Source organism: Gambusia affinis, linkage group LG06 (assembly GCF_019740435.1).
Source record: "Gambusia affinis linkage group LG06, SWU_Gaff_1.0, whole genome shotgun sequence".
NCBI classification, from domain to species: domain Eukaryota; kingdom Metazoa; phylum Chordata; class Actinopteri; order Cyprinodontiformes; family Poeciliidae; genus Gambusia; species Gambusia affinis.
The window spans coordinates 10,055,409-10,078,204 of NC_057873.1; the positions used below are offsets into that span (position 1 = coordinate 10,055,409).

Sequence of the window (22,796 nt, forward strand, 5' to 3'; positions counted from 1 at the left end):
AAATTAGAATTTATTTATTCCATGTTTGGTGAACAGACTGGATGCTTGCTTCTGGAAGTTGTTGGTTATTGTCGGTAGAAACTTTAATTTACTGGTAATAGCTGAATGTGATCCACATTATGTATTTCAAATGGATGTTAAAAAAATGCCTCAGACTTAACCTGCTTTGCTGCAAAAGAAAAGTTGTGTGTCTCTTGTGTTCATCTTTTTTTAAGAAGTATTGAGGAAATATTTAGATTTTTTAACCTTTTCACATTTTTTCACAACAAGAAAAAAATCAGTTCAATTTATTTTTAAGCAGTCAACTTTAGTTTGTTTTTGGGGATACTTAAATACAAATGCATTTGTATTTTCAGATTTGTAAGAAATATTTGAAAGCCATGCATTGTTTTCTAACTTTGTGTTTGTCTGTCACATCAAATTCAAATGTACTCTGAGGTCTGTGGCTGAAACATGTAAAAAAAAAAACAACAATTTTTTTCAGGTGCTGTACATGGTTTTCTCAGTTCTTTGTTTTTTTTTTAAAAAGACAAGCTGTGAAATATCTGTATTTTATCCAAATAAGTAATTGTTGCTCTTTTGTTGTATTCATAGGCACAATTAATGAGGCAGTTTTTAAAAAGTTAAATACATGTCACTCCAGCCATGAGGTTTGAGTTTTTGTGTTTGGAAACACAAACATGTAACATAGGGCATTTTTTTATCTACTTGTTTGTGGTCAGTGGTGTTTTTGCTCTTTAATCAACTGAGAAACAAGTAATTAAATGCTGTTAAGTGTTGAAAATGTACATGAAGCCAGAACATTGTCGTTATTATGAGTTTTTCTGTCTTTCAGGAAAAATATCCTTCCACACAGAAACTACTCTTTGGACCTAAAGGGAAAATCATAAATGTAAGCCTATTTTTATTGGTGTTTTTATCACATCTTAACCTTTCTTTTTTTACACCAACTGAGGCCTTCTGTTTTCTATTTTGTTAGATTTTTACACAGGTCCACATCTGCCTCCCCATGCAGAACCCCATGAAATGAATAAAGCACCACAGCCTATAACAGGACCCCCCTCCGCCCCCCACCCTGCCCCCTCCCCTGTTCTTTCACAGGTAAGTCTCAATGGACTCATGAAATTCATAAAGTTTAATCTCCCTGAGGATCATCAGATGAGAAAAAAATCCAAGCAGTTGATCATGTTGGCCTAATATTGTAGTTTTCATATTAACCTAAAAGTCGCTGTTAATGGTTTATAAGAAAAAAAAAAAATCACAATTACTTCAAAATTTGCATGTTTGTTATATTTTTCGCCTATTGAGGTTGCCATGTTTTCACCTGTGCAAAGCATGCTGGGTTGATGATGTGGGTAGGTCGTAGTGGACTCTGTCTGATCTCAGCTGTGATAAAATTAAATAATGGAGCATCTACATTTTAATATAATATTCAGGCCTAGTAACACTCCGGCGCATGCTGGATCTCACCGGCTGTGAGAAAAACAGATTTATCAGGCATTTCTCTGATTCTAACAGAGGCGCAGCATTCACTCCCTACATTGGGTTTGTTCAACTCCTTCCTGAATGTTGTCCATTGGTAGCAACAAAATTCATAATAATCTATCATTTAATAGGCTTTAAGAGCAGTTCTTGGTATAACAATTGTGATTTCATATTGTGTGAAGCTCTAACATAACGATTTTTCTATCAATTTTCTTTCATTATATAGCTGCAGTGTGAACATAAACTTCAGGGCAGCCTTCCTTTTCCAGTTTTTCTCATGTTTCTGTCTGTTGCAGTCCTCATTCCCCCCTGGGCAGCCTGCTCCTGTTGTGTTCGCAACCTCAGCACCTCCACAAATGAACCCCACGCCACAGCCTCGACAGGTAGGACTGACCGCTGACCTGCCCCTTACCTTCAGTGATGCTTTTCTGAATCCCTGAAAGGATAACTTTTCCTTTCACATCAATGAGCCAAACTTTTTCTCTCTTCTTCAGCGAGGCTTGCTCAGTCAAAAATTGTCATAAGACAGGGAATATATCAATATTTTTCTCTTTCTATGGGAAATATAAGGAACAAACAGTACAGAACTGATGTGTTTAATGTTTCATGTTGTCTATGTTCTCATGGCTTCTTCTCACATTTCCTCACCACTTCTGGTGTTAATCTTCTAAGCTCATTTTGATCCTATCTGCATGGTTTAACTTTTTCACAGCTCATTTTGTCTTGCATGACTTTGTAGAATTGGAGTGCTTTTCACTTCGTTCTGAATTGGGGCTTTAAGGTAATCAATATGTATCCATCACTCCTAGGGAACAGCTGATATTTAGTTTTTATTTGTTAAAAAGAAGTTAACATTTAGGAGTTACAATCAGGGTGGTTTTTCTGACCTTCCTGCTCATGTTATATAGTAGAATGTTGGCTTTTCACTTTTCTTGTTTTGGAGATCAGATGTACAGCAGAAAACTGTAAATGGAGAGTCATGCATGAACTTTGAGCTTCTGTCTTTAACCTCTGTCTTGTCTGCCTCTCCTCCTCCTCCTCTAGTTTGCCCCCGGGCCCCGACCTTTACACCAACAGGTACTAACAGCACAGCTGACAAAAAAACGGTTGTGGGAATCAAATGGTTACAAAGGAGTTACAAAGGAATTAATCCCTTGTTTCACGAATAAAACGCATAAAAAACCAGAACAGAATCTTGTATTACATTAAAACTGAAACACTACGGTTTGTGCTTTTATGTTTGCACAAATTCATGATTTACTTCCACTAAGGACTTGAAAACGCAGGTTATATACAGAGACAAAGTTACTTCAGATATTTGTAAGGGTTCAGTAGTGTGATCCTGGTGATCACACTCCATTATCAGCTTCCCCAAAAAATTTCTTCTTCTTAAGTTGTGTTTAGTAACAGCAAGGGGGTTGGCTTTTTAGCTGTAGCACACTGTGGTAAGTGATGCTTGGAGAAGGTTTGAATGGAAGAGTCAACCTTACAGAATAAAAGATAAAAAAATAATTCATTAAATCCATTGGAATATCTCAAACTGGGAAAATCCAAACACTTTGAAACAAATCGTATTAAATAAGTTTCCACTTCAGATTTTTTATTTTATTTGAACCAGACATCTTTATCGTCTTTTAAAAGTCAGATTTCAGTCTTGGTATTTAGGTTGTGGTTTGGAGATTTTCCCAAATCTTCAGTTTGGAAGGTTGAACCTTAAAGTAAGGTCACACATATAGTGTTATATTTGAGGAAAATATTTCCTGAATCCGTCTTCCAGGGTAAATTCTTGTGAAAGGGTTCAGGGTAAATAAGTTTTATGAAACTAAAGTTGTTTTCTTGTTGGAGAAGTGCTTTGATTAACATCCTTCATGGGGAGGTATACCATTGGTTTGAGAGCACCAACTAATGTGCTGTCTTTATTAAATTTCCTTTGAGTTGCTAGAGAAAGCGCCAAAGTTTTCTTCTGTTTTATATAGAGTAGAGCACCACCTGTTGCTTCCCACTATCAAACACCTAGTTGATGAAAGTGAATTCTGCTAAACTCTTCCATTACACCAAATAAATATTAATATATTGGTTTAAAAGCATTTCTGGCTACGAAAAAGACTTATATTGAATATTACCAAAAGTGACTGTTTTTAAGGTGGTGCTTATTTTGAACACTACATTAAACATCAGGCAACAAAAGCTTGTTAAATAGCCTGCTGCAGGGTCGGCAAATACCTCATCCAGTTATCTGACATCAGGCTGTTTTGCTGCCAAAGTGGCTTTACAAAGACCATAATGGCAGAGTAAAAAAACCTTTTTTAACATTTCCATTTGAATATTTAGCTTCACTATTTGGATGATCCACCAGAATTTGTTTCCATTTAGAAATATTTTGACAGTAGGCAACATTTTTATGCTTACTGGTATTCTTTAGTTCAGCAATGTACTTATTTGTGTTCTTTCACTCTTAGTCCGCTGATTTCAAAAAGATAAAATATTACAGAATGTAAAGTAGTGTGAGATATGAAAATATTTCACCAACTTCAGTCGCAGTTGTTTCATTTTTGTCTTTAACTGTGAATTAAACCTTTTGATTTGGTCCACATGTTGAACTGGAGAAGACTTAAAACAACATCACCCGAGACAACTGTGGGATTCTCAGTATAGTCTAAAAAGCTCAAAGTGTGAGCATTTTAAGATCGAAGTTTAGGAAACTGCTCTTTGTCCTCCATCGTGTATGAGGCGTTCATGGACCGGATCTCCAGGTGTAGGGGTGGAGACAAGTGTGTTTACTTTGGGTCTCAAATGAGCTTAGTGCAGATGATGTGGTTTTGTTTGCGCCGTGAAGCTGAAAGCTGGGTCCGTCAGCTGAATGGGAAGCTGCCGGGATAATAATTAGCTCCTCTAAGTCTGAGCTCATGCTTCTTATCTAATAACATTAGGACTGCTCACTCCATGGGGTTAGTCTGTCTTATGCGGAAGGGTTCAGGTGTCTTGATGTATTATTCACAAGTGATAGTAGGATGGAATCAAGCTGATTTAAAGGTTCCTGTTTCAATTAGACTGATGAATTGAGTCACAGCTGGAGAACGTATCCTCACAATTATGTTTTAAATAAGAGCAAATCATTTTTTTTACTAAATCTAACAGAATTACTTGTGGCAGTAATTTCCAGTAGCATGTTATATGTAATGTTAGATGGTGATAAATTCTTTTATCACAATAAGAAGGTGTTTGTGTGATTGCCCTCATTAAAATTCCTCCCAGGCTTTCCAGACTGACATTGTTTTGACTGCTGTCTGCTCCAGCAAAGAGATTGACTTCTCATTAGGTAGTCTACAGGTGATTCATTAAAAACGCCACGACCTGAGCTGTTGACGCATCACCTCTGGACGACTCGGGGAAATATGCAAACTTGAGGAAGTAAAGAATTAAAACGGTCTCCAGTTGACAGAAGAAAGCTGTTTCAAAAGCATCTGAATTCATTCTTTGAAAGAAAGTTCACAATAACAAGCCATATTTTGTGCTCATTTTTAGTGCATGTCTAAAAATGCACTAAAACTGTACTCTGTACTGTGGTCAGACTCTACTTCAGCATTTTATTGAAATAGGCAGTTTGAAATCAAATGTTTGTTTTACTGGTTTTCACTGAAGTTTTACTGCATAAAAATCCTGTCAAAAGGTAACCACTGGTTATTGGTTCTAAAAAAGTTTTAAATAGTGGCCATCTTCATCTTCTAAAGTGCCTGGATTCTTTTGAGCTCTTGGTTTACTGCGATCCACTGTTCGTTGTGTTCTCTGCATGTTCTTTGTTAGCTCACTGCTAGCCTCAGAAAGGGCCGTTCCTCTGCTCTGATTGATGCTTTCTGTTTCTCAATCCTCTTTCTTTCACCTCCTGACTTCTTCTGTTTGCCGTGTTTCTGTTTGATCTGTTTGTGCTGCTGAAGGGAAGCTTCAGGTCGCTACAGGTAACTGGATTTCATCTTTTTTTCCCCTGTTTTCTTGTTGAGGATGTATGTGTAATAGTTGGCAGGGGTTTGCATGATTGGCTTGGTGTCAGTTTGTTAGCTTCCAGGCCTGCAGCAGAATGTCAATGAGGAGGCTCTGAATGAACTCGTATTAGCTGCTTTATTCCTGCTGACTGGCGGGGCCAATATGTTTCCAGTTGGATATATTTATATACAAACTGTTAGCCTAGCTGCACATGTTAGCTTTTCTTGTCTATGACACACAGTTATCTTTTGTTTTTCAATGACAACAAAAGATTTTCTGTTTTTCCTTTCCTTTTTTATTCTCTTGACACTTTTTTTTGTTGTTGTTGTCCAGGTTTTTCCTGCTCACATTCCTTCCACTGTTGTACCCTTTCTCATCCTGCACACCTATATTCCACTTGCAGCCCTACTACACCAACAGGGGCAGCCTGCCTCCCAGCAGCGGGCCTCGGGGCGTCCCAGCCAGCACTACACCCCGGGCTGTGACACCCACTCATGTCTACCAGGCGGGCCCTGGCTCCCAGATGATGATGATCCCCCAACAGCAGTTGCAGTTCCCCAGCTCACCACAAGGCCCAGCTTATTTCATAGGACAGGTAATCAAACACAATTTTAATTTTCACAGCATTGAAATGCTTTTCTTTGATCTTACTGGTTTTTTTTTTTTTTTTTTTTTACAGTACCGGTCTCCAACGTATGTGGCCACGCCGCAGCAATACTCAGTCCCAACTGGAACCCCAGGTTTCTACCCAGGCACCAGCCCTGCTGAATATGGTAGTTATGGTAAGAGGCTCTGCTCTGGGCCTCGACTGCCGTACAAACATGTCACTGGGGTATCTTGATTAAAACATGTGAGGTTAAGGAGTATGTCTAAATTGATGTAGATTGTGTCTTATTAGCATAGAAAATAAATTAATGTAAATAAATTAACGTTTCCAAACATAATGTTTGGAAATGGAAAATAAGAGTTATGTCAAATACTGCTAAACGATGAAAACATTAGGTGACACACTGATAACACACTATAAATAAATAAGTTGGGGAAAGTCCTTAATTTGTAAGGGTTTTGGATGCATTATTTGATGTATTAATTACTTTATCAAGCCATTGATTTATTTCTGCAATGGCTTGATGAACATGGAACATGGATATGTTCAGTCCATCTTCTGGAAATGGAAAGACTAAGGCACAACATCAAACCTAACAAAACATTGACTCCTGCTTTAAACTGATGGTAAAGAGGTGCTCCAAAAGAGTTTCAACCGTAATTGCAACAAAAAGGGGGGATGAATAAAATTGCATACCAGAAATAACTTGGTTTTGTTTATACAGAATGTAGAATAAACATGTAGCATTTTTCTTCTACTTCATAGAAGCACTTTTTTGTTTTGAACTACATTATAAAGTCCTAATTTGTAGCCATTATATATGTAGTGTAGGGCAGGAAGACTTTTGCAAGGCACTGTAGGTATACAGGTTTTGCTGCTGTGCTATCCCACCATCTAGAGGTGACTGGGTGTCAGTACAGCACAGAAAGGGAGCAAACTTGCTGACCCCTCACTGCCAGGCATTCGAGGTATGTGTTGTCTTTGTGAAACTAGTCCATCAGCAGAGCGGTGAATGCAGACCTGTAAAAATGGCTTCCCTCATATCACTCATTGTCCTGCTCTTTGCTCTTCATTTCACATGATCTAATCGTGGCCTAACCTTTGAAGCTGCAGTCACTGAATCTGACTGCTCACAATCCACAGAATTGCTCTAATAAAGAAATGAATGTAGAGTGTTTATGGAATGCAACATTACTGAGATATTGTATATTTATAATCAGCTTAAGATAGACAATTACAAAGTCAAGCTATGTATGCATACAATTAAAAAGCCTTAAACTTTCCAATAGTACTCCAGTAGCTTTCTGAATGTGCCCAAAGACGCATTCAGAAAGTGAATGTGTCTTTGGGCACAAATCTGAACAGATTTGAAGATTGATTTAATAAAAAAATTAAATGACTTATATTGTGTTCCATTAGTTTCTATTCTGCCTGCATAGAAACTAATGGCACCTAAAAGGTGCAATATAGCTGCTCCTGAAAGGCAAACTGTAACGGTTTATCAGTTATTTACATCTACTGGAATTTGGGACCATTCTTCCTTGCCTAGCCCTTTAGTCTGAGGTATTAAAGGGGGCATTGTGTAAAATTGACTTTTTGAGCTTTGTAAGTTATAATGTTATTCCCTCATAAAAAAAAAAACATACCTGGAATGTTGCTTTAATTTTTTCATGTTTGAGGATTCCCTTAATCTCCCATGACAACCATTCAAAGTTGCACAAATTCTTGGTCTCGCAAAGTGCTGCCTAGTTACCCACGGCTCCTCCACGAAGCTGCAGTTTTCCCTCTGATAGAGCACTCCTACCCCACAAATCCTCTACTCGGCTCCTCCAGACTAGTGCCAGCAGCTATTAGCAAACACCTGGTGAAACTGCAAGTCTGCTGAGCTTACCATACAAACTATAATGTCCCTAAACAGCATCACGGAGTAGCAGTGTTGTAATGACATTCTGAAAGGTGAATGTATGGGAAAGGGTTGAAGGCAGAGATAAATTTCAAGGCATCCAATATGGATATGATGCAAAGTAAATTTTCTTTTAAGTTTATGTTATATACAGCATTTTCATAACACCTGAAGGTAATTAATCATTAATTGGGCTGTTATTGATGTCTGATTCTGGTTGCATGGCAGTTATGTTATTAAGTCACATTTTGGTTTACTTGTGATGTACTAAAGTCACTTTTTGCTACCTTCAAAACTAATTTTAACTTGCTTTTTGTTTAACTTTTTTGGAAGCCTGATATGAAATTTATAGTTTCAAATTGTCTGGAGGCCAGTTTAGCAGAGCTTCAATCTTTAGCCTGAAGGCCTTAGTCTGTTTTTTTTTTTTTTTTCTATCTTACTATAGAAGATAGTTCTATGGTGTTCACCCCACCAGTCAAGAGGACACCAACCTAAATACCCGAAGTTTAAATGGAGAAAAACCTTTGTGAAAAAAAAAAAAAAGAAAGTGGAGTGATCTTAGCTATTTTTAACTCTCCCACCTGCCAAGAGTGGTTTGATAAGCAGGTCCCCTCAACCCCCCAGCCCACCCCATGTAGTTGGCTCTCATGTCGTCATTACAGCTGATCAGATGACACATTCATGGTGTAGAGGTACAGGAATCTTTGGACCTAGAGGGGGAGAAGGTGGGGAGGGAGGAATTAGGAAGGTCAGTGGGAGGAGCTAATCAGAAACCAACTCTGTCTGTAGGAGGATGGACTGAACAGTAGAAGAAGTCAGTCTGAGAGGGAACCTGTAGAGTGAACGGGAGGAAGTTTAAAGAGGGGGTTTGAGGAGAACCCCCCTCTTTTTCCCCTCTTTGTACACCGTTTTGCATTCAGTCGGAGTTCCACATGGGGAATCGTGGTTCGCAGCAGCAGCAGGACTCTGAGGTCTCTCAGGGTAGGTCTTATCCCCCCACCTAGCTCCCCAACAGAACCACTGATCCAAGCTTCAGTAGAATGAGAGTCGGGGCACCAGCCTCTTCTTTTTTATAGTTTAGGGACGCTGTCCAAGAATCGTGTCATTCTACCTTTTGCTGCTCTCTGGTAAATGGGCCACGTCTCGCTCGCACTTTCTTTCCTTCTCCTGCGCAGACTCGTCCACGAGACTGTGTGGGTTTTGACTATATTTAGGCTGTGCTGCTCCTCGTCAACAATGCAGACTCAGTAATGTTAGTTAGACTGAAATGCACACTGGAGGGTAGGGAGACTGAGTGGCAGCTAGCTGTTGCTGTGCCTGAAGAATGGCCTCTTTGATTTAATGTTTGCTTTTCTCCCTCTGAGGCTGGACTGTCGGAAGCCAGAGAAAAGGCCAGGTAATGCCTCCTAATGGCTGTATGGCTGTGTTTGGTATTGAGCAGTTTGCCTTGTGTTGTGTGGTTTGCTGAGGGTTTTTCAGCTTGTGGGAACCTTTGGGGAGGGTTGGAGGTAAATGTGCTTCACAGGCAGGAGTTTTCTAAATAGGTTTTCTGAATGTAAAACAGCTCACCTTAAGCACTGAGGGTCAGCTGTGCAGAGCAGTGAGGGTCTGCTGAATCATTGTCTGTTTGCCCACTGTGTGCTCCGTCCAGGTTATTCATCTGGACCCAAAATATGGAGGAGTGTTCCATTGAATTTAATTACTTTCCTGGTCTACATATCTATGAAAAAATATACATGCATATTTTATATTTTCCAGCCTTTCCCGTCTTAATGATTCTTTCTTTACTTCCATTTCCCACTTCTTGTCTGTTGCTTTCCTTCTTTTTTCCATCTTTTGTTCTTTAAAGTGTGTTTTAATTGTATATCTGCTTTTTTCCTTTCATCCTTCCTTTTTTCTTTCATTTTTTGGTATTTTCATTTTTTTCCTTTCACTCCATCCATCTTTTCTTCCCTCCGTTCCTGCATGTTTTGATGGATTCATCCATTTTTTTAAATTCACTCAAATTTTCCTATCCTGTGTTTCTATTCTTGTTTGTTGCAGCTTTTATATTTAAAGCCTTACCATAAGAATATATGTAATAAATTGGTAAACTATTATAGACAAACATCTTTCTATTAAGGGGATGGATAGATATGTCCACTGCTGACCTCCATCAGCTAAATGGAAGAAGTCTGGAACCACCAAGACTTCCTAAAGCTGAATCTTAGTCATCAAGGTGACCAAGAATCTGGTAACCTCCCTGCTTTGTGGAGAGAAGAGAACCTTCCATCTCTGCAGTTCACTGATGTTTTGAATTAAAACGTGCTCTAAGGTACTCCCAGCCTTGTACTGGGCTGTTAATTTGTTTGCAGAGCAATAACCCCAAGCATTAAGCCAAGACAACAAAGGAGTAGCTTCAGGCTAACTCTGGGAATGTCCTTGTGCTGGCCAGTAAGAACAGAGATATAAATCTGATTTACCATCTTGAGGAAGACTTGAAAGTGCCCATTCATCAGCTGTTTCCATCCAACCTGAAGGAACTGGGGAGGTTCTGCAAAAATAAATGGGCCAGACTGCTCAAAGATGGATGCTAAGCTTGTAACATCATGTTCAATAAGATTGTTTTACTGCCAAAGGTGCATCAACAAAGTAATCCACAAAGGCTGTGAATACGTATGTTCATGTGATTTCATAGTATTTATCTTTGATATATTTTCATACATTTTAACAACATTTTTCTTATCACAAAGAGGTGTTGGTTTAGAGTTTTGAGGAAAAATTTATTTTATTTATTTAGGAATAAGGCTTTAAAATAACAAAAAGTGGGGGGAAAAAAAGGGAAGTGGTGGGAATATTGTCCAGGTGCACTGTACTTTCAGGTAGTATCTGTTTGTTTAGTTTTAAGTCCAAAGTGTCCTCAATATAACTTTAAATTGACGGAAATGTTCAGTTTTCTTTTTTTCTTTAAATTTTTTTTACAGAATTTAAGTGTTTTCCATGAACCTTCTCTCAGTTCCTTAAAGATACAGAGAACAGGAAAGGTTTAAACTTCTCCAACAGCTTATAAACACAGAGAGAGGAACTGTTTCTGCACATACTGTGTAGATCAAACCCTGGTTTTACTCTTGTAACATTAGGTCAGTGTGTGTTGGTTTACATTCTTCTTTCTGTTTTATCCACAACAGGGACTTATTACCCTGCACAGCCCCCGTTCCCTCCCTCTGTGCAGGCAGCGCCTGTCATTATGAACCCGGCCCCCCAACAACAACAAGCACCGCCTCAGCCTTCTCAACACATCCCCACCAAACGGGAACGCAAACAGGTAGAGTCAGTGGTTTGTAACACAAAACATACCTCACTGTAAACTGCAGCATTGTGACTTGTAGTCTCTGCGGTACCTGATTAACTTCTTCCTCTAACTCATTTCCTAGAAAATCAAGTTATATCTTTACAGAATTCCCCTTTGTGTAATAATAACCCTTATATTTCAGGCTTGATCATTAAATTGAAAAGTTTTTCTTCAGTTTACTTGGAATGATCAGCTTTATCTGTCTAGCTCTGAAGCTTCAGTAATTCCTTTAGGGCAATTATTTGAGCGTGATGCATCTTACTCATGAGAAACTTCCAGAATCGTGATATTAATATGCTTTACACTTGTAACCCTGTCGTCATCTCTGAATAAATTGCTGTGGTTATTGTGGTTATTACTGGGCCAAATTTCATTCCTAAAAAAAAAAAAAAAATGAAGCATAGACATTTTAGAACACATATGTCAGAGTCAAGGCCCCCCCCCCCGTTCGATCCTCACAACGCGCGCCCCCCCCCCCGATCCGCTCACGAAGGCTTGGGCCGGTCCGCTGCACTAGACCAAATGCGTCATTTAAAAAAATCTCAATGAACATTCGATCAGTCCGGCCCTCGGTTTGTAGCTAAATTTTTTATTTGGCCCTCCGTCCATTTGACTTTGACACCCCTGGTTTAGAATATTGGTTGATAGAACTCCAGGCGAACATTCCAAATGTGCCATTTTTGGACATTTTGGCACCATGTGGGCAGTTACAAATGTCTCTCTCTTTTTTAATTATTTATGGGACCTTGTTGCTCTGGTTGCTGCGTGTTTCTAATTAGCGCCTAATTATGTTTTTTTTTTTAAATGCTTAGTGTTTGAGCTGGATGTTGTTGAGGTCGAAAATTTTATCATTTAGATGAGCTTTTGCCCATTTATAGATGTGCAATATGCCTATATTGGTTATTGTATAGGATGTGCTTAAATTGGTCTTGTTAGTAGAAGTGCTGTTTTGGAGCATTATGTTAAAAAGGTTTTACTCAGAACTCCTTGAGTGACAGATTACTTCACCTGGTTCAAATTCCGTTATAAAATACCTCTTAAAGCACCTTTTTGCTTTTTGATTATTATTATTCAAGCAGACAAGGCTTAGCTTCTCACATGTTGCTAGAATTAATTTTTTAGCTGCAGATACATTCTTTGATACAAATTATCAAGTGTACACTAAAGGAATATTTTTGTTGCATTTTAGGCAAGAAAATGTTTATTTAAAAAATATATTTTAATTGTTACCATCTTTTAATGTTTTTCTAAAACTCCTCAAAACTGCTTGTGTAGTTATATTAAAAATATCTACAGAATGTGCAAATTTTTTTTAATCCTGTTAATCTTCAGAAAAATCGCTTATTAAAATAATTGTTAGTTGCAGCCTTAATGATATGACCATTTTATTCATTTACATGTTTGAAGTCAAGAAATGTATAGGAATATATAAAAGACAGATGCAAAGGGTGCAGCTGAAAGTTAACCAATAGGAATGAAATTAAGTTTCATTGGTGATTTGTCCCTCGAGGAAGACGAAGTCAGAAGATGTGCTGTCCAAATGGAGTAGCTTGGAGACTTCACAAACCGGCACCCTACATAAATATTTACATGCGCTCTGTCACCCACTCTTATCACCCATATGGTAATTTTCTTGTGTAAAAAAAAAAAAAAAATGTTAAAATTACTTTTTTCCTGTGGAAATTGATAGAAAGCTAGTTTCTGATTTGTTCAATGTATTTAGGGTTTTTTGATGGACATAAGTTATGACATAAATGGGCTCCTGAGAAGTGCTACTGCCATGATGGGTTCACTTAACCGGAAAAAATGCAGTTCCGAGTGTATAATCTATTGGTCAAACCAATAAAACAGATAAGATACAAACTTGTACATTAATTTTTATTTTATGATTTACTCTTTTTATTTCAGCAAGTAGCTGTTACATCACAGGTAGAAAATCATAGTTTTCTATTTTGTTGCTGGTGTAAATATGATTACTGTGAGACGAATCAAAAATCCCAAAATACTACGATGGTGATGTTTGAATTAACTTAAAAATGTCAGGAAAGCTCTTTTATCTGCAACAGTGTAGTGGTAAACCTCCCAGATGACACGAGCTGAAATGTCTGTTTAAACACTGGCTTCGTAGACACAGACGGCCCAAAAATGGATCTCTGTTGATCCGTGCTCCCCCATCGAGCTGCAATTCCTATATGTAAATTTACAAACGACACAACACTTCATTCTACTTTGTTCCGAATTAGCACAGGAAATTGCTAGTAAGCTGATGACTTGGTTGGCTACTTAAAAATGGAGCAATGTAACAAACCAATGCTAACCTCACTATTACTCTTTCATTCAGTTATAAAGGTAGTTGAAGCTAATGTGGCTAATAGCACAGGCTGTGGTGAATCCAAACTGAAGATGACAATTGGAACAGAAACCTGTAGGAATCCTCCTTGCTGCAGTAGTTGATTTATAAAATATTTATATATATATACAAAGTTACCAGAAATACAGAACGTGCACAGGGTGGCATCTTAAGACATCTGCATGGATCGCATTGCTGTTTACACTGCAAAAATAGGTTAACTATGCACCAGACCCATGTTTGTTTAGAAACAGAATTTTATTATAGAATGATTCTTTTTTGCCCCATAGTTGCAACATTTATTTGTATCAACATCAAATTAACAGATAAACTGTGGCACATTAAAGACAAAAAGTTTATAAAAATACTGTGAACTGTTTTGTCAAACAGGTGACAGTACAGGCCTCATTTTCTCCCTAAAGAGGGAAATTTATTGATAACTTTCTAATGCAGAAAAATTGTCCTGTTGTAATCAATCATATTTTATGCTCTTACATTGAAAGAACCCTTGATAAAATGTTGTGAAGCCAAGTATTTTTCTTAGCATTGAGTTTGAAATTTTAGTATTGTGACAACCCTAATAGATGCTGCATTACAAAGGGTCTCGACTATGAATTGAGTGATACTGCTCTGGAGAACTGTTTTCTATTTAATTTGATTCAACCCTTATCAGTTAATCCAATCAGCCGTTAGTCTCGGTAAATAAAAGGAATGTTAAAAGGTGTGTGAGCTAACTTGATTGTAGGAGAGACTACTGCAAAAGACTGGATAAACAGACTTGGCAAAGTTGTGCTACTATATGTGGTGGCCAACGTACTTATTTAAAAAAAAAGAGGCGGAATTAATTTGATCTCATGAGAAGTCAGGTCTTTTTGTGCCTTTTTAATATTTGGCATATTAAACTCACAAGTAGCTATTTAGATGTCGCTATTTACCATGTGCATTGCAAAAGTTGTGGACGTGCTCTGGCCGAGAGAGTCCTGAAAGGAGGGGGCTGAGGGACATGTCAGCACATAGCTGAGGTCCACGTGGCCACTAGTCTCCTCCCCCTCCAGCCTTCCGCTGCCGCTGTGGCATCCCCCCCCTTCCTCCTGCTCTAGTTTCCTCTGCTTGCAGAAGGCGTGAGCGGAAATCTGAAAGTGACTTTAGCCTTCGTGTGTTAAAGTAATGGAGGGGGGAGTTTCTTGAGCAAGCTGCTGCTTATTTGATAATGTGAACCTTTTTCTTTTCTTTTTTTTAACTGGAAGCCCTCCCATTCGCACCATGCCCCTCCTCCTCTCTCAGGCCTCTTTTATCTGTGTGTGAGTCTCTGTGGGCGGGGGTGCACATTCCAACTCCATAGCTCTACAAGGCCAGTCTCTTTCTCCCTTTTTTCCCTTCCTGTTCTGTTCAGCTCAGGACAGAGGGCTGATCAGGCTGCTAGCTAGCTTACAGACAGTCAGGCCTGGCTCAATGCGGTTCTATTCTGCTGGACTGTTTGCCTGGCAGTGCGTTATGCGAGTGAAACCAAGGTAAAGCTACTTTGTGTCCAACCCCCACCCTGCTTTGTGGAGTTGAAAGTCCAGCATAAAGCCAGCAGGAGCTGCTACTCCAGCACTGGGATGAGAGGCCCACCAGGGTTTGTACTGCTTCTGGGAAGGACTTGCAAACAAAACCGGACCAGGTAAAGGTCAGTAATGTTGGGTAAACATTGCTGCACTTTCATTAAAAAGTAGGTTAGATAGCAAAAGTGTTGTAGAAGACGGATTGTAACTTTTATAGATCAGTTTTTGTCCAGTTGCATTCAGCTTCGTTTTATGAGTCAGATTTCACAAATACCACATGATCGACAGATTGCAGCCAAGCAGAAAGGCTTGTGCTGTGCGAGTGAGCAGATTTTCACTCACTTTAGTTGTTCCCTCTGTATGTCTTGTCTGTGTGTGCACATGCAAGGCTGCTGTTGTCACACCTGATTATGCTTCGCCTTTGGCATAGTCATGCCTTTTTCTACCAGTTTAAACCAGCAGTGGAATTTTACAATTTGGCTTCAGGTTGGTTGATTAGATTCATAGTGTCGGACTGCTTCTCTGTTGACTCTGAAAGCACAGTCAGTAGAGCTACACAGGAATTTGTGAAGCAATCTTAAGAGTTGGGTTTTCATCTGTTCAAAATGGGAACAGAGACGTAGATTTTGTTGAGTGAGCTGAACAGATGACACAGAAAAGGGCTTGTAATTGTAGGCGTCACTCTATAATAGTCTTGTCACACTCAAAACTTCCTCATCTACTTTCCTCTGACTTGTCTTAGCACTACAGGGCGGGTGCTCCTTACCCTTAAACTACCACGTGTTCCTCCTGCCATGCTTTGCACTTAATTTGCTACTTTTGCTCCACAGATAAGAATAAGAGATCCTAATCGAGGAGGCCAGGATATCACAGAGGAGATTATGTCTGGGGGCCGCAGTGGCTCTACCCCAACGCCCCCACAGGTGAGCTGAAGTAGCACGCAATGAGTTCAGTCAGAAAAATGAAGTACAAACTGAACTTGTGCTCAGACTAAAAACTGATATTGCCCTACCGTTTACAGCTATGTATATTTTGTTAATACTTCTAGTGTTGGAAGTACTGCAACACTTTTGGTTAGATTACTGCTGCCAAGCCTTGCAAAAGCATTCATGTGACCTTCAGGTTTTTTTATGTTGCAAGCAAAAATTGTAGCGTCTCATTGGATTTCATCTGACGGAGCAACATGTGTCGAATACAAGGTTCTAATATTTTATTTTTATTCACCATCACAAGTAAACTGGGGCCCAGACTTTGTCACTTAATTTCGATTGATTAGTTACATAGATTTTAATGTGTTAAAAATATTAACATAATTGTTTTGGGGTTTTTTTTACCTACAAAAATCTTGAGCTGGAACATATGTTTTGTGTTTGCGGTACGCCCTTAATTCAGATGCACAAGTGACATCCGCAAAAGACTTTGATGGACGACAAAGCCACTTTTCCTGACCCAATGGGGATTAATAATAAAAGACTATTGTATTCAAGTTGTGCAACAAAGGAGTTAGCTTATCACCAAAACTATTCAAGCCTAAAATCCTATTTCAATGCTAAACATGTTGCAGCAAGCACAGATGTTTTTTCACATGAGTTACATGAATGGTCAGGGCTATCTGAAACAGTTGAAAGATGAATGAGTATGATAATACTTTGAAGACCCTTCAATTGTCTCAGTTAAGTCACCAAAAAAAACTCATTAATTTTTTTGCCCTGTGTCAATACTTTGACAATGACTTTTCAGGTATAAAGCTACTACTTTTGCACATAAAGGGGCTGAAATTTTTTACCATCGGTCACATTGCATGACGAGTGTCTAGAACATCAGTTGCAGACACTCAACAGACACCGATATTGTATTAGATTTAGGTCTAGACTAAATCAAATAGGTTATTGATCTTAACCACACTAATGTGACTGTCGGTTTAGGATCGCTCCAGTCTTTTGCAGCCTCAAACAGGTTTTCTTCTATGGTTCCATTTGGCTCCATTCATCATTTCATTAACTGTCCAGCTTCCTTAACTGATGGGGGAAGAAAACATCCCCACATCACGATGCTACCCCATCATGTTTCACAATGAAGATGGTTTGTTCAGTTTGTTGTGTTTTGAGAGTTTTCCACCAACATTTCAGTTCTGGTGTTATCTGACCAGAGCAGCTTCCACAAATTTAATTTGACTCCTACATGTCAACTTGGACACAACAAAACGTTCTCTACCAAATGCGAAACAGCTGCATTATTGTTACAATTAGGGTCCACAAAGATGGACACTTTTTACCATCTGAAGGCAGTGGGTTGCACTGGAATTTATTTAGAAGTATTTGTGTAAACGGAGATTCAATTACAATGTAAGTCACATTTTTGTTTGTTAAAAATTAACCATATTTAGTACTTGCTTTGGTTGTACTTCAGATAAGTTTTACTTTGCTTTGGGCCATCATGAGTTTTTCTTCAAATATACTCCAATTTCATGTTGACCGTAGTTTTTTCTTTCTATTTTTTTTTATTTATCTTTTAACCAGACACTGCAAATTTCTAACTAAGGGAGAAACCTAAAATATTTTTTCTCATGTTAAAGTGGAAAAGCGTGCCACACTCAGCAGTGAGATCACGCCTTTTCTTCATTATGTGTTCCCCAATAGACGGCCATATCTGGATTGGAGAATACAGCGTTGCCTCAGGCCAACGGTGACAGTATCTCTGCTGCTGCTACAACGCCGCTGGTTAGACCAGGTAGGTGCTACATAAATCTTGTTTTGATTGGGAGCTGCTTCAGATAACTGATTATTTAATTGTCGATACTTGATGTGTAAAATCATTTCTCTACATTTTAACAACCTTTTTATTATTTGTTTTAGATGACGGAGGGAAACTTACGCCACCTTCTTTGTCACAGACCCCTGAGCTTCCCAAGGTTGACCCCATCCTCAGTGAGACCCCTTCCTCTGCTGTCAAGGTGTCTTCCCCCCCTCCACTCTTCGAATCCACACACCCTCCTCTCAGCAAACCTTCACCTTCTGCTCCTGCTGCTGATGTGATGGAGACTCCCTCACCTCAAAGAGAACCCACACCCAGCCCCCCATCAGCACCTGAGATCCCTGCCTACCCTGCACCCCTTCCTGACCCTTCCCCCACCTGTTCTGCACAGAGCAAAACAGAAAACACAGACCAGGTTGTAGAACAGGAGGACTCTGGAGAGGAAGAGACTAAAGTCGAAGAGACACAAGCCTCTTTAGACTCATCAAGTGCTCAGGCCCCCAGTTCTAACGGTGTGGCAGAAATGGAGCTTGAGAAGTCATCGGTTACTGTAACTCCCACTCACTCGGAGGACACTTTAGAATCTCCCATTGCTCAGCCTGAGGAGCTCAGCCTGCGTTTACCTAATGGCCTCCCGTTACCAGCTGCTCAGATCCCCCATGGATCTGCAGTCGACATGTCTGAGCGCGACGACAGCCCTATTGCTGAGCCCGATGATGTAAGTCAGGAGCCTGTCACACAAAGCTGTGCCGCTGAGGCAGCTGAGAAACAAACTGTTACGGCCACGCCTGCTGCTGTCGACCAATTAGCATCTGCTCCCGCTGTCGAAGAAGTTCCAACCAAACCGGTTGTCCTGACCAAACCCTCTGAATCAGAGTTACAGGATGTTGTGACCGAGGTTGTCTCTGAGGTTGAGGAAGATGCAGCACAGCTCCAGAAGGACACCAAGGAAGAAACGCAGTTGCCTATGGAAACGGTTCTCTCAGCTGATAACGCATCTGAGACGATCTCTACTCCTCCTCCTCCCACAGCAGAGGAGAAGGAGGAGGCTCCCAGTCCACCGACTGTCGCCCCATCCCATGTGGAATCTACTATGCAAGGTCAGTCTCTTTCTGAAATTGGAGCTATTTTTCTTCTTCTCAAAGCCCATCTAAACATGTCTATGTCCTCATTGTTCTCCTTTCTACAGCTGCTGTGTCTGTGCCAAAGAAGAAGAGGAAGATGAAGGATCTGAACAAGAAGGAGGCGGTTGGAGACCTACTAGATGCCTTTAAAGAGGTGTGTTTACTGCAACTTCAGTTGTTAAATTGGTGGAAAATATTTTTTGAGGTGGATCATTGAGTTCTGGAAAAAGCAGCTTGTCCATATTGGATTTGTTTACTAGCTTTGCTGTCCTGAGTAAACCTGGTATAGATTTTAGTGTTATCTAGTTTACAGAGAAGGATCACTTTTAAGTTATGTATTCATAAATGATCTCCAAATTCTCTTTTTTATTGGTTTTGCCTTAATTAATAAAATAAATTTAATTTCAGCAAAAAATCAAGACTTGTTGCATGAATGTTAGTATTGTGACATCCCCTACAATCCAGTCAAGTTCACTTCATGATTCAAATTGGGGGTTTAAGTATTTTCAGAAAACAGTCTATGGCATTGAGTCACTGACTTGCAGCATTTACTCCCAGTTTTGTTTGACATTTCCATTTTACCTTCTGGTACATGTATTCTGAAATTAGTGTTACCAGGCACTACAGGTATAGCAAGCCTGAAGGTATCATAATCAATAAAAGAAGTGGTGTTCTATAGTCACGTTACCATTTGATTGCAATGTGATTATAGGATGCTTTGACATCGTTAGCTCAATATTCTTCCACTTTACAAACACCTTCAATATTAGAAAACAGACCACTTATGAATATTTTTGCTTTGAAGAATAATTCCACTAGTTGCAGGAAAGAAAAAAATCTCTTTCTACAAAGTAATTAATGTCTGTAATATGAAAACGGGTCACTTTGGCTCAATGTGAACCTGCTTTCTTGGATTATTCTAGATATAAATTTGAGTTATTTTAATATAACTTATTTTAATATATTGTTTGATCAAGGAGCAGGTAGTTGACCAGCCTGAGCCTGAGCCGACACCTGCCCCACCACCAGAGCCAAAGCCCCCAGCTGCAGCCCCTCCTGCACAAGAGGAGGCAGACCTGACCTGGGAGGATAAAGAGGACAAGCTGGATGCAGAGAACATCGAGCCGGCCGCCACCGACAAGAAGTACCAGTACAAAGAGGGTGGGTCTCTGGACACTGATGCTACTGAGGATCCCCGTTTAGCACTGCTTGGGGTGAATCAGCTGATGATTTATTTCTTCTGCTTCAGAGCAATGGAAGCCAATTAACAAAGAAGAGAAGAAGAAATATGACAGAGAGTTTCTTCTTGAGTTCCAGTTCATCTCTGCCAGTATGAACAAGCCCGAGGGTTTACCAGCCATCAGCGATGTCGTCTTAGACAAGGTGCATACTATTTACCTTAACTCTAAACCTTTCCATGCTTACACATCCTGTAGCTTCATAAAAGTTACATTTGAGAGATTTCTGAAAAATATCTATCCAAAAGCTCTCCATAAACCAGTCTTGTTTGCTTTTTGTTCAGGCAAACAAGACTCCTCTTCGCCAGCTTGACCCGAGTCGTCTTCCAGGAATGAACTGTGGTCCTGATTTCACACCCTCCTTCGCCAACCTTGGCAGGCCTGGAATGGGAGGAGGAAACAGAGGACCTGTGAGTTGCCAGCTTCTCTGTGTGACCCATCAAAGCATTCATGAATTTATCAGACTCTTAGTGTAACAGTGTCTCTGTTGGTTCAACTCTCTCCCTCCAGCCCCCTGGTATGGGCATTGGAGTGGGCGGGCCCCGACGTTCTCAGCAGGTCCAGAGGAAAGAGCCGAGGAAGATCATCACCAGCATGTCGCTCAGCGATGACATTCAGCTCAACAAGGCGGAAAAGGCCTGGAAACCTTCAGTAAAGAAACCCACCCGGAGCCGGGAGCCAGAGGAGCCGCAGGAAAACGATCCCGAGCTGATGAAAACGCAGGAGCTGTTCAAGCGTGTCCGAAGTATCCTCAACAAACTCACCCCACAAAAGTTCCAGCAGCTAATGAAGCAGGTGCAAGAACTGACTGTCGACACCGAGGAGAGGTTAAAAGGAGTGATAGACCTTACCTTTGAGAAGGCCATCTCCGAGCCAGACTTTTCAGTGGCCTATGCAAACATGTGTCGCTGTCTTTCTGGGGTAAGTAGAGCCTGCAGTTTCCTTACCTGCAGTTAAGGAAACAAAAAAATGTATTTCTCAATTTTTTGTGTATATTGTGTCTATTTTCAACCCCTTTACTTTGACTCCTCTTAATAAAATACAGGGCAAAGATTTGCCTTAAGACATCACCTGTTCAGTAAATCAAGTGTGTAGTTTCACCTCAGTAGTGAAAGAAGCAATATTTAGTCTCACTAAAATAAAAACATCCTGTCACACATCCAGGACTGAAACAATTAATTGTGATGAATCGATTACTCAAATAATCAATAAATAGTTTAGTAGTTCCTAAATTGGAGTACACAGACCCAACAAAAAAAGATATTTGCTGATATTTATATTCTGTCTATTAAGCACCTTTTGGTGTCCAGTTATTAACGGGTTTATCGAACAAACCAACAGATCAACCCTCCACTGTACTGCCATTAAATGAAACAGAAAGTGCTGAACATTTCTCATATTGAAGTGTTAGAAGTATTTTTAGCTGCTGATGCATCCTTTGATACAAATTATCAAGTGTACACTGAAGGAATCCTATGTTATTGCAGTTTATTTAAAAATAGAATTGAATTATTTGTTTGTTTGAATCTCTAACTGTACTTATATTGTGTAAAAAAAGTTTTAAATGGCTTAATGAAAAATCTGCAGAATGTGCCAACAGTTTATCCAATTTATTGATTAACTGTCACAATATTCAAATACCTAACTAACAATAGTTGCAGCCCTACATGTATATCATTATATTTTTGGCTCCAGTGATGACCTCTGTTTTGTGCCACGTGTCTGGGCCACTGATCCAAGTGATGGGATTGAGGAACTGAGGAGCCTCTGTGGCAGTGTCAGAACTAGGGTTTGGTTTTTCTTGCTTTTCTAACCTTTATTGTCGCTGCTCTTTTCAGCTGAAAGTCATAACGCCAGATAAGCCTGGTGCCACTGTGAATTTCCGCAAGCTGCTGCTAAACCGGTGCCAGAAGGAGTTTGAGAAGGATAAAGATGATGATGAGATCTTTGAGAAGAAACAGAAAGAGCTGGAAGCTGCCTCAGGGGTAAAGTTACTAACTCATGGTTTAAAGCGTCAGGTACTTAAAGGGATACAAATATATGTCAGAGTTTTATTAAGAAGTATTTTATTTGTTCTTATACATGATATAATGTTTCTCAAGAACATTTTAAAGGTTCAGATAGTTGGAGCTAGCCTTTCTTGTCGAAGTTTCACTCTTATCCTGTCTCTTTTTTTTGTTGATATTTTTCCAACAGGACGAGGTGAAGCAGCGGCTAATCGAGGAGCTGGAAGACGCTAAAGACAAGGCCAGGCGGCGCTCGCTTGGGAACATAAAGTTCATCGGGGAACTTTTCAAGCTCAAAATGCTCACAGAGGTAATCATGCACGACTGCATTGTAAAGCTGCTCAAAAACCACGACGAGGAGTCACTGGAGTGCCTGTGCAGACTGTTGTCCACCATTGGCAAGGATCTGGACTTTGAGAAAGCCAAGGTAACAGAAAACACACAAAGTAAAGATTTACATTGACAAACCTCCT

The 22,796-nt window shown here is 39.7% G+C and overlaps 1 protein-coding gene and 1 non-coding gene across 12 annotated transcripts in view; both read left to right on the top strand.

Annotated features, from left to right (window-relative positions):
• Positions 1–22,796, top strand: part of LOC122832645 (eukaryotic translation initiation factor 4 gamma 1-like) — a 35,142-nt gene that overhangs the window by 4,478 nt on the left and 7,868 nt on the right. Inside the window, exons 2-19 of one of the 11 annotated variants that reach the window (XM_044119600.1) lie at positions 836–892; positions 980–1,101; positions 1,782–1,868; positions 2,530–2,562; positions 5,421–5,441; positions 5,870–6,061; positions 6,146–6,248; positions 11,144–11,280; positions 16,032–16,124; positions 17,841–17,931; positions 18,057–19,055; positions 19,145–19,233; positions 20,057–20,240; positions 20,329–20,462; positions 20,602–20,727; positions 20,828–21,238; positions 22,156–22,302; positions 22,514–22,750. In XM_044119600.1, the coding sequence (XP_043975535.1) occupies positions 1,027–1,101; positions 1,782–1,868; positions 2,530–2,562; positions 5,421–5,441; positions 5,870–6,061; positions 6,146–6,248; positions 11,144–11,280; positions 16,032–16,124; positions 17,841–17,931; positions 18,057–19,055; positions 19,145–19,233; positions 20,057–20,240; positions 20,329–20,462; positions 20,602–20,727; positions 20,828–21,238; positions 22,156–22,302; positions 22,514–22,750 (3,159 nt within the window). In that variant the 5' untranslated portion in view covers positions 836–892; positions 980–1,026. Of the gene's footprint in view, positions 1–835; positions 893–979; positions 1,102–1,781; positions 1,869–2,529; positions 2,563–5,420; positions 5,442–5,869; positions 6,062–6,145; positions 6,249–8,781; positions 8,958–9,228; positions 9,373–11,143; positions 11,281–13,236; positions 15,327–16,031; positions 16,125–17,840; positions 17,932–18,056; positions 19,056–19,144; positions 19,234–20,056; positions 20,241–20,328; positions 20,463–20,601; positions 20,728–20,827; positions 21,239–22,155; positions 22,303–22,513; positions 22,751–22,796 lie in introns of those variants that run through there. The other 10 variants (XM_044119601.1, XM_044119602.1, XM_044119603.1 and 7 more) reach the window with 10 other exon arrangements.
• Positions 22,007–22,081, top strand: LOC122833355. Its single transcript, XR_006370977.1, has one exon. It is a non-coding gene; the product is annotated as a small nucleolar RNA SNORD66 (small nucleolar RNA).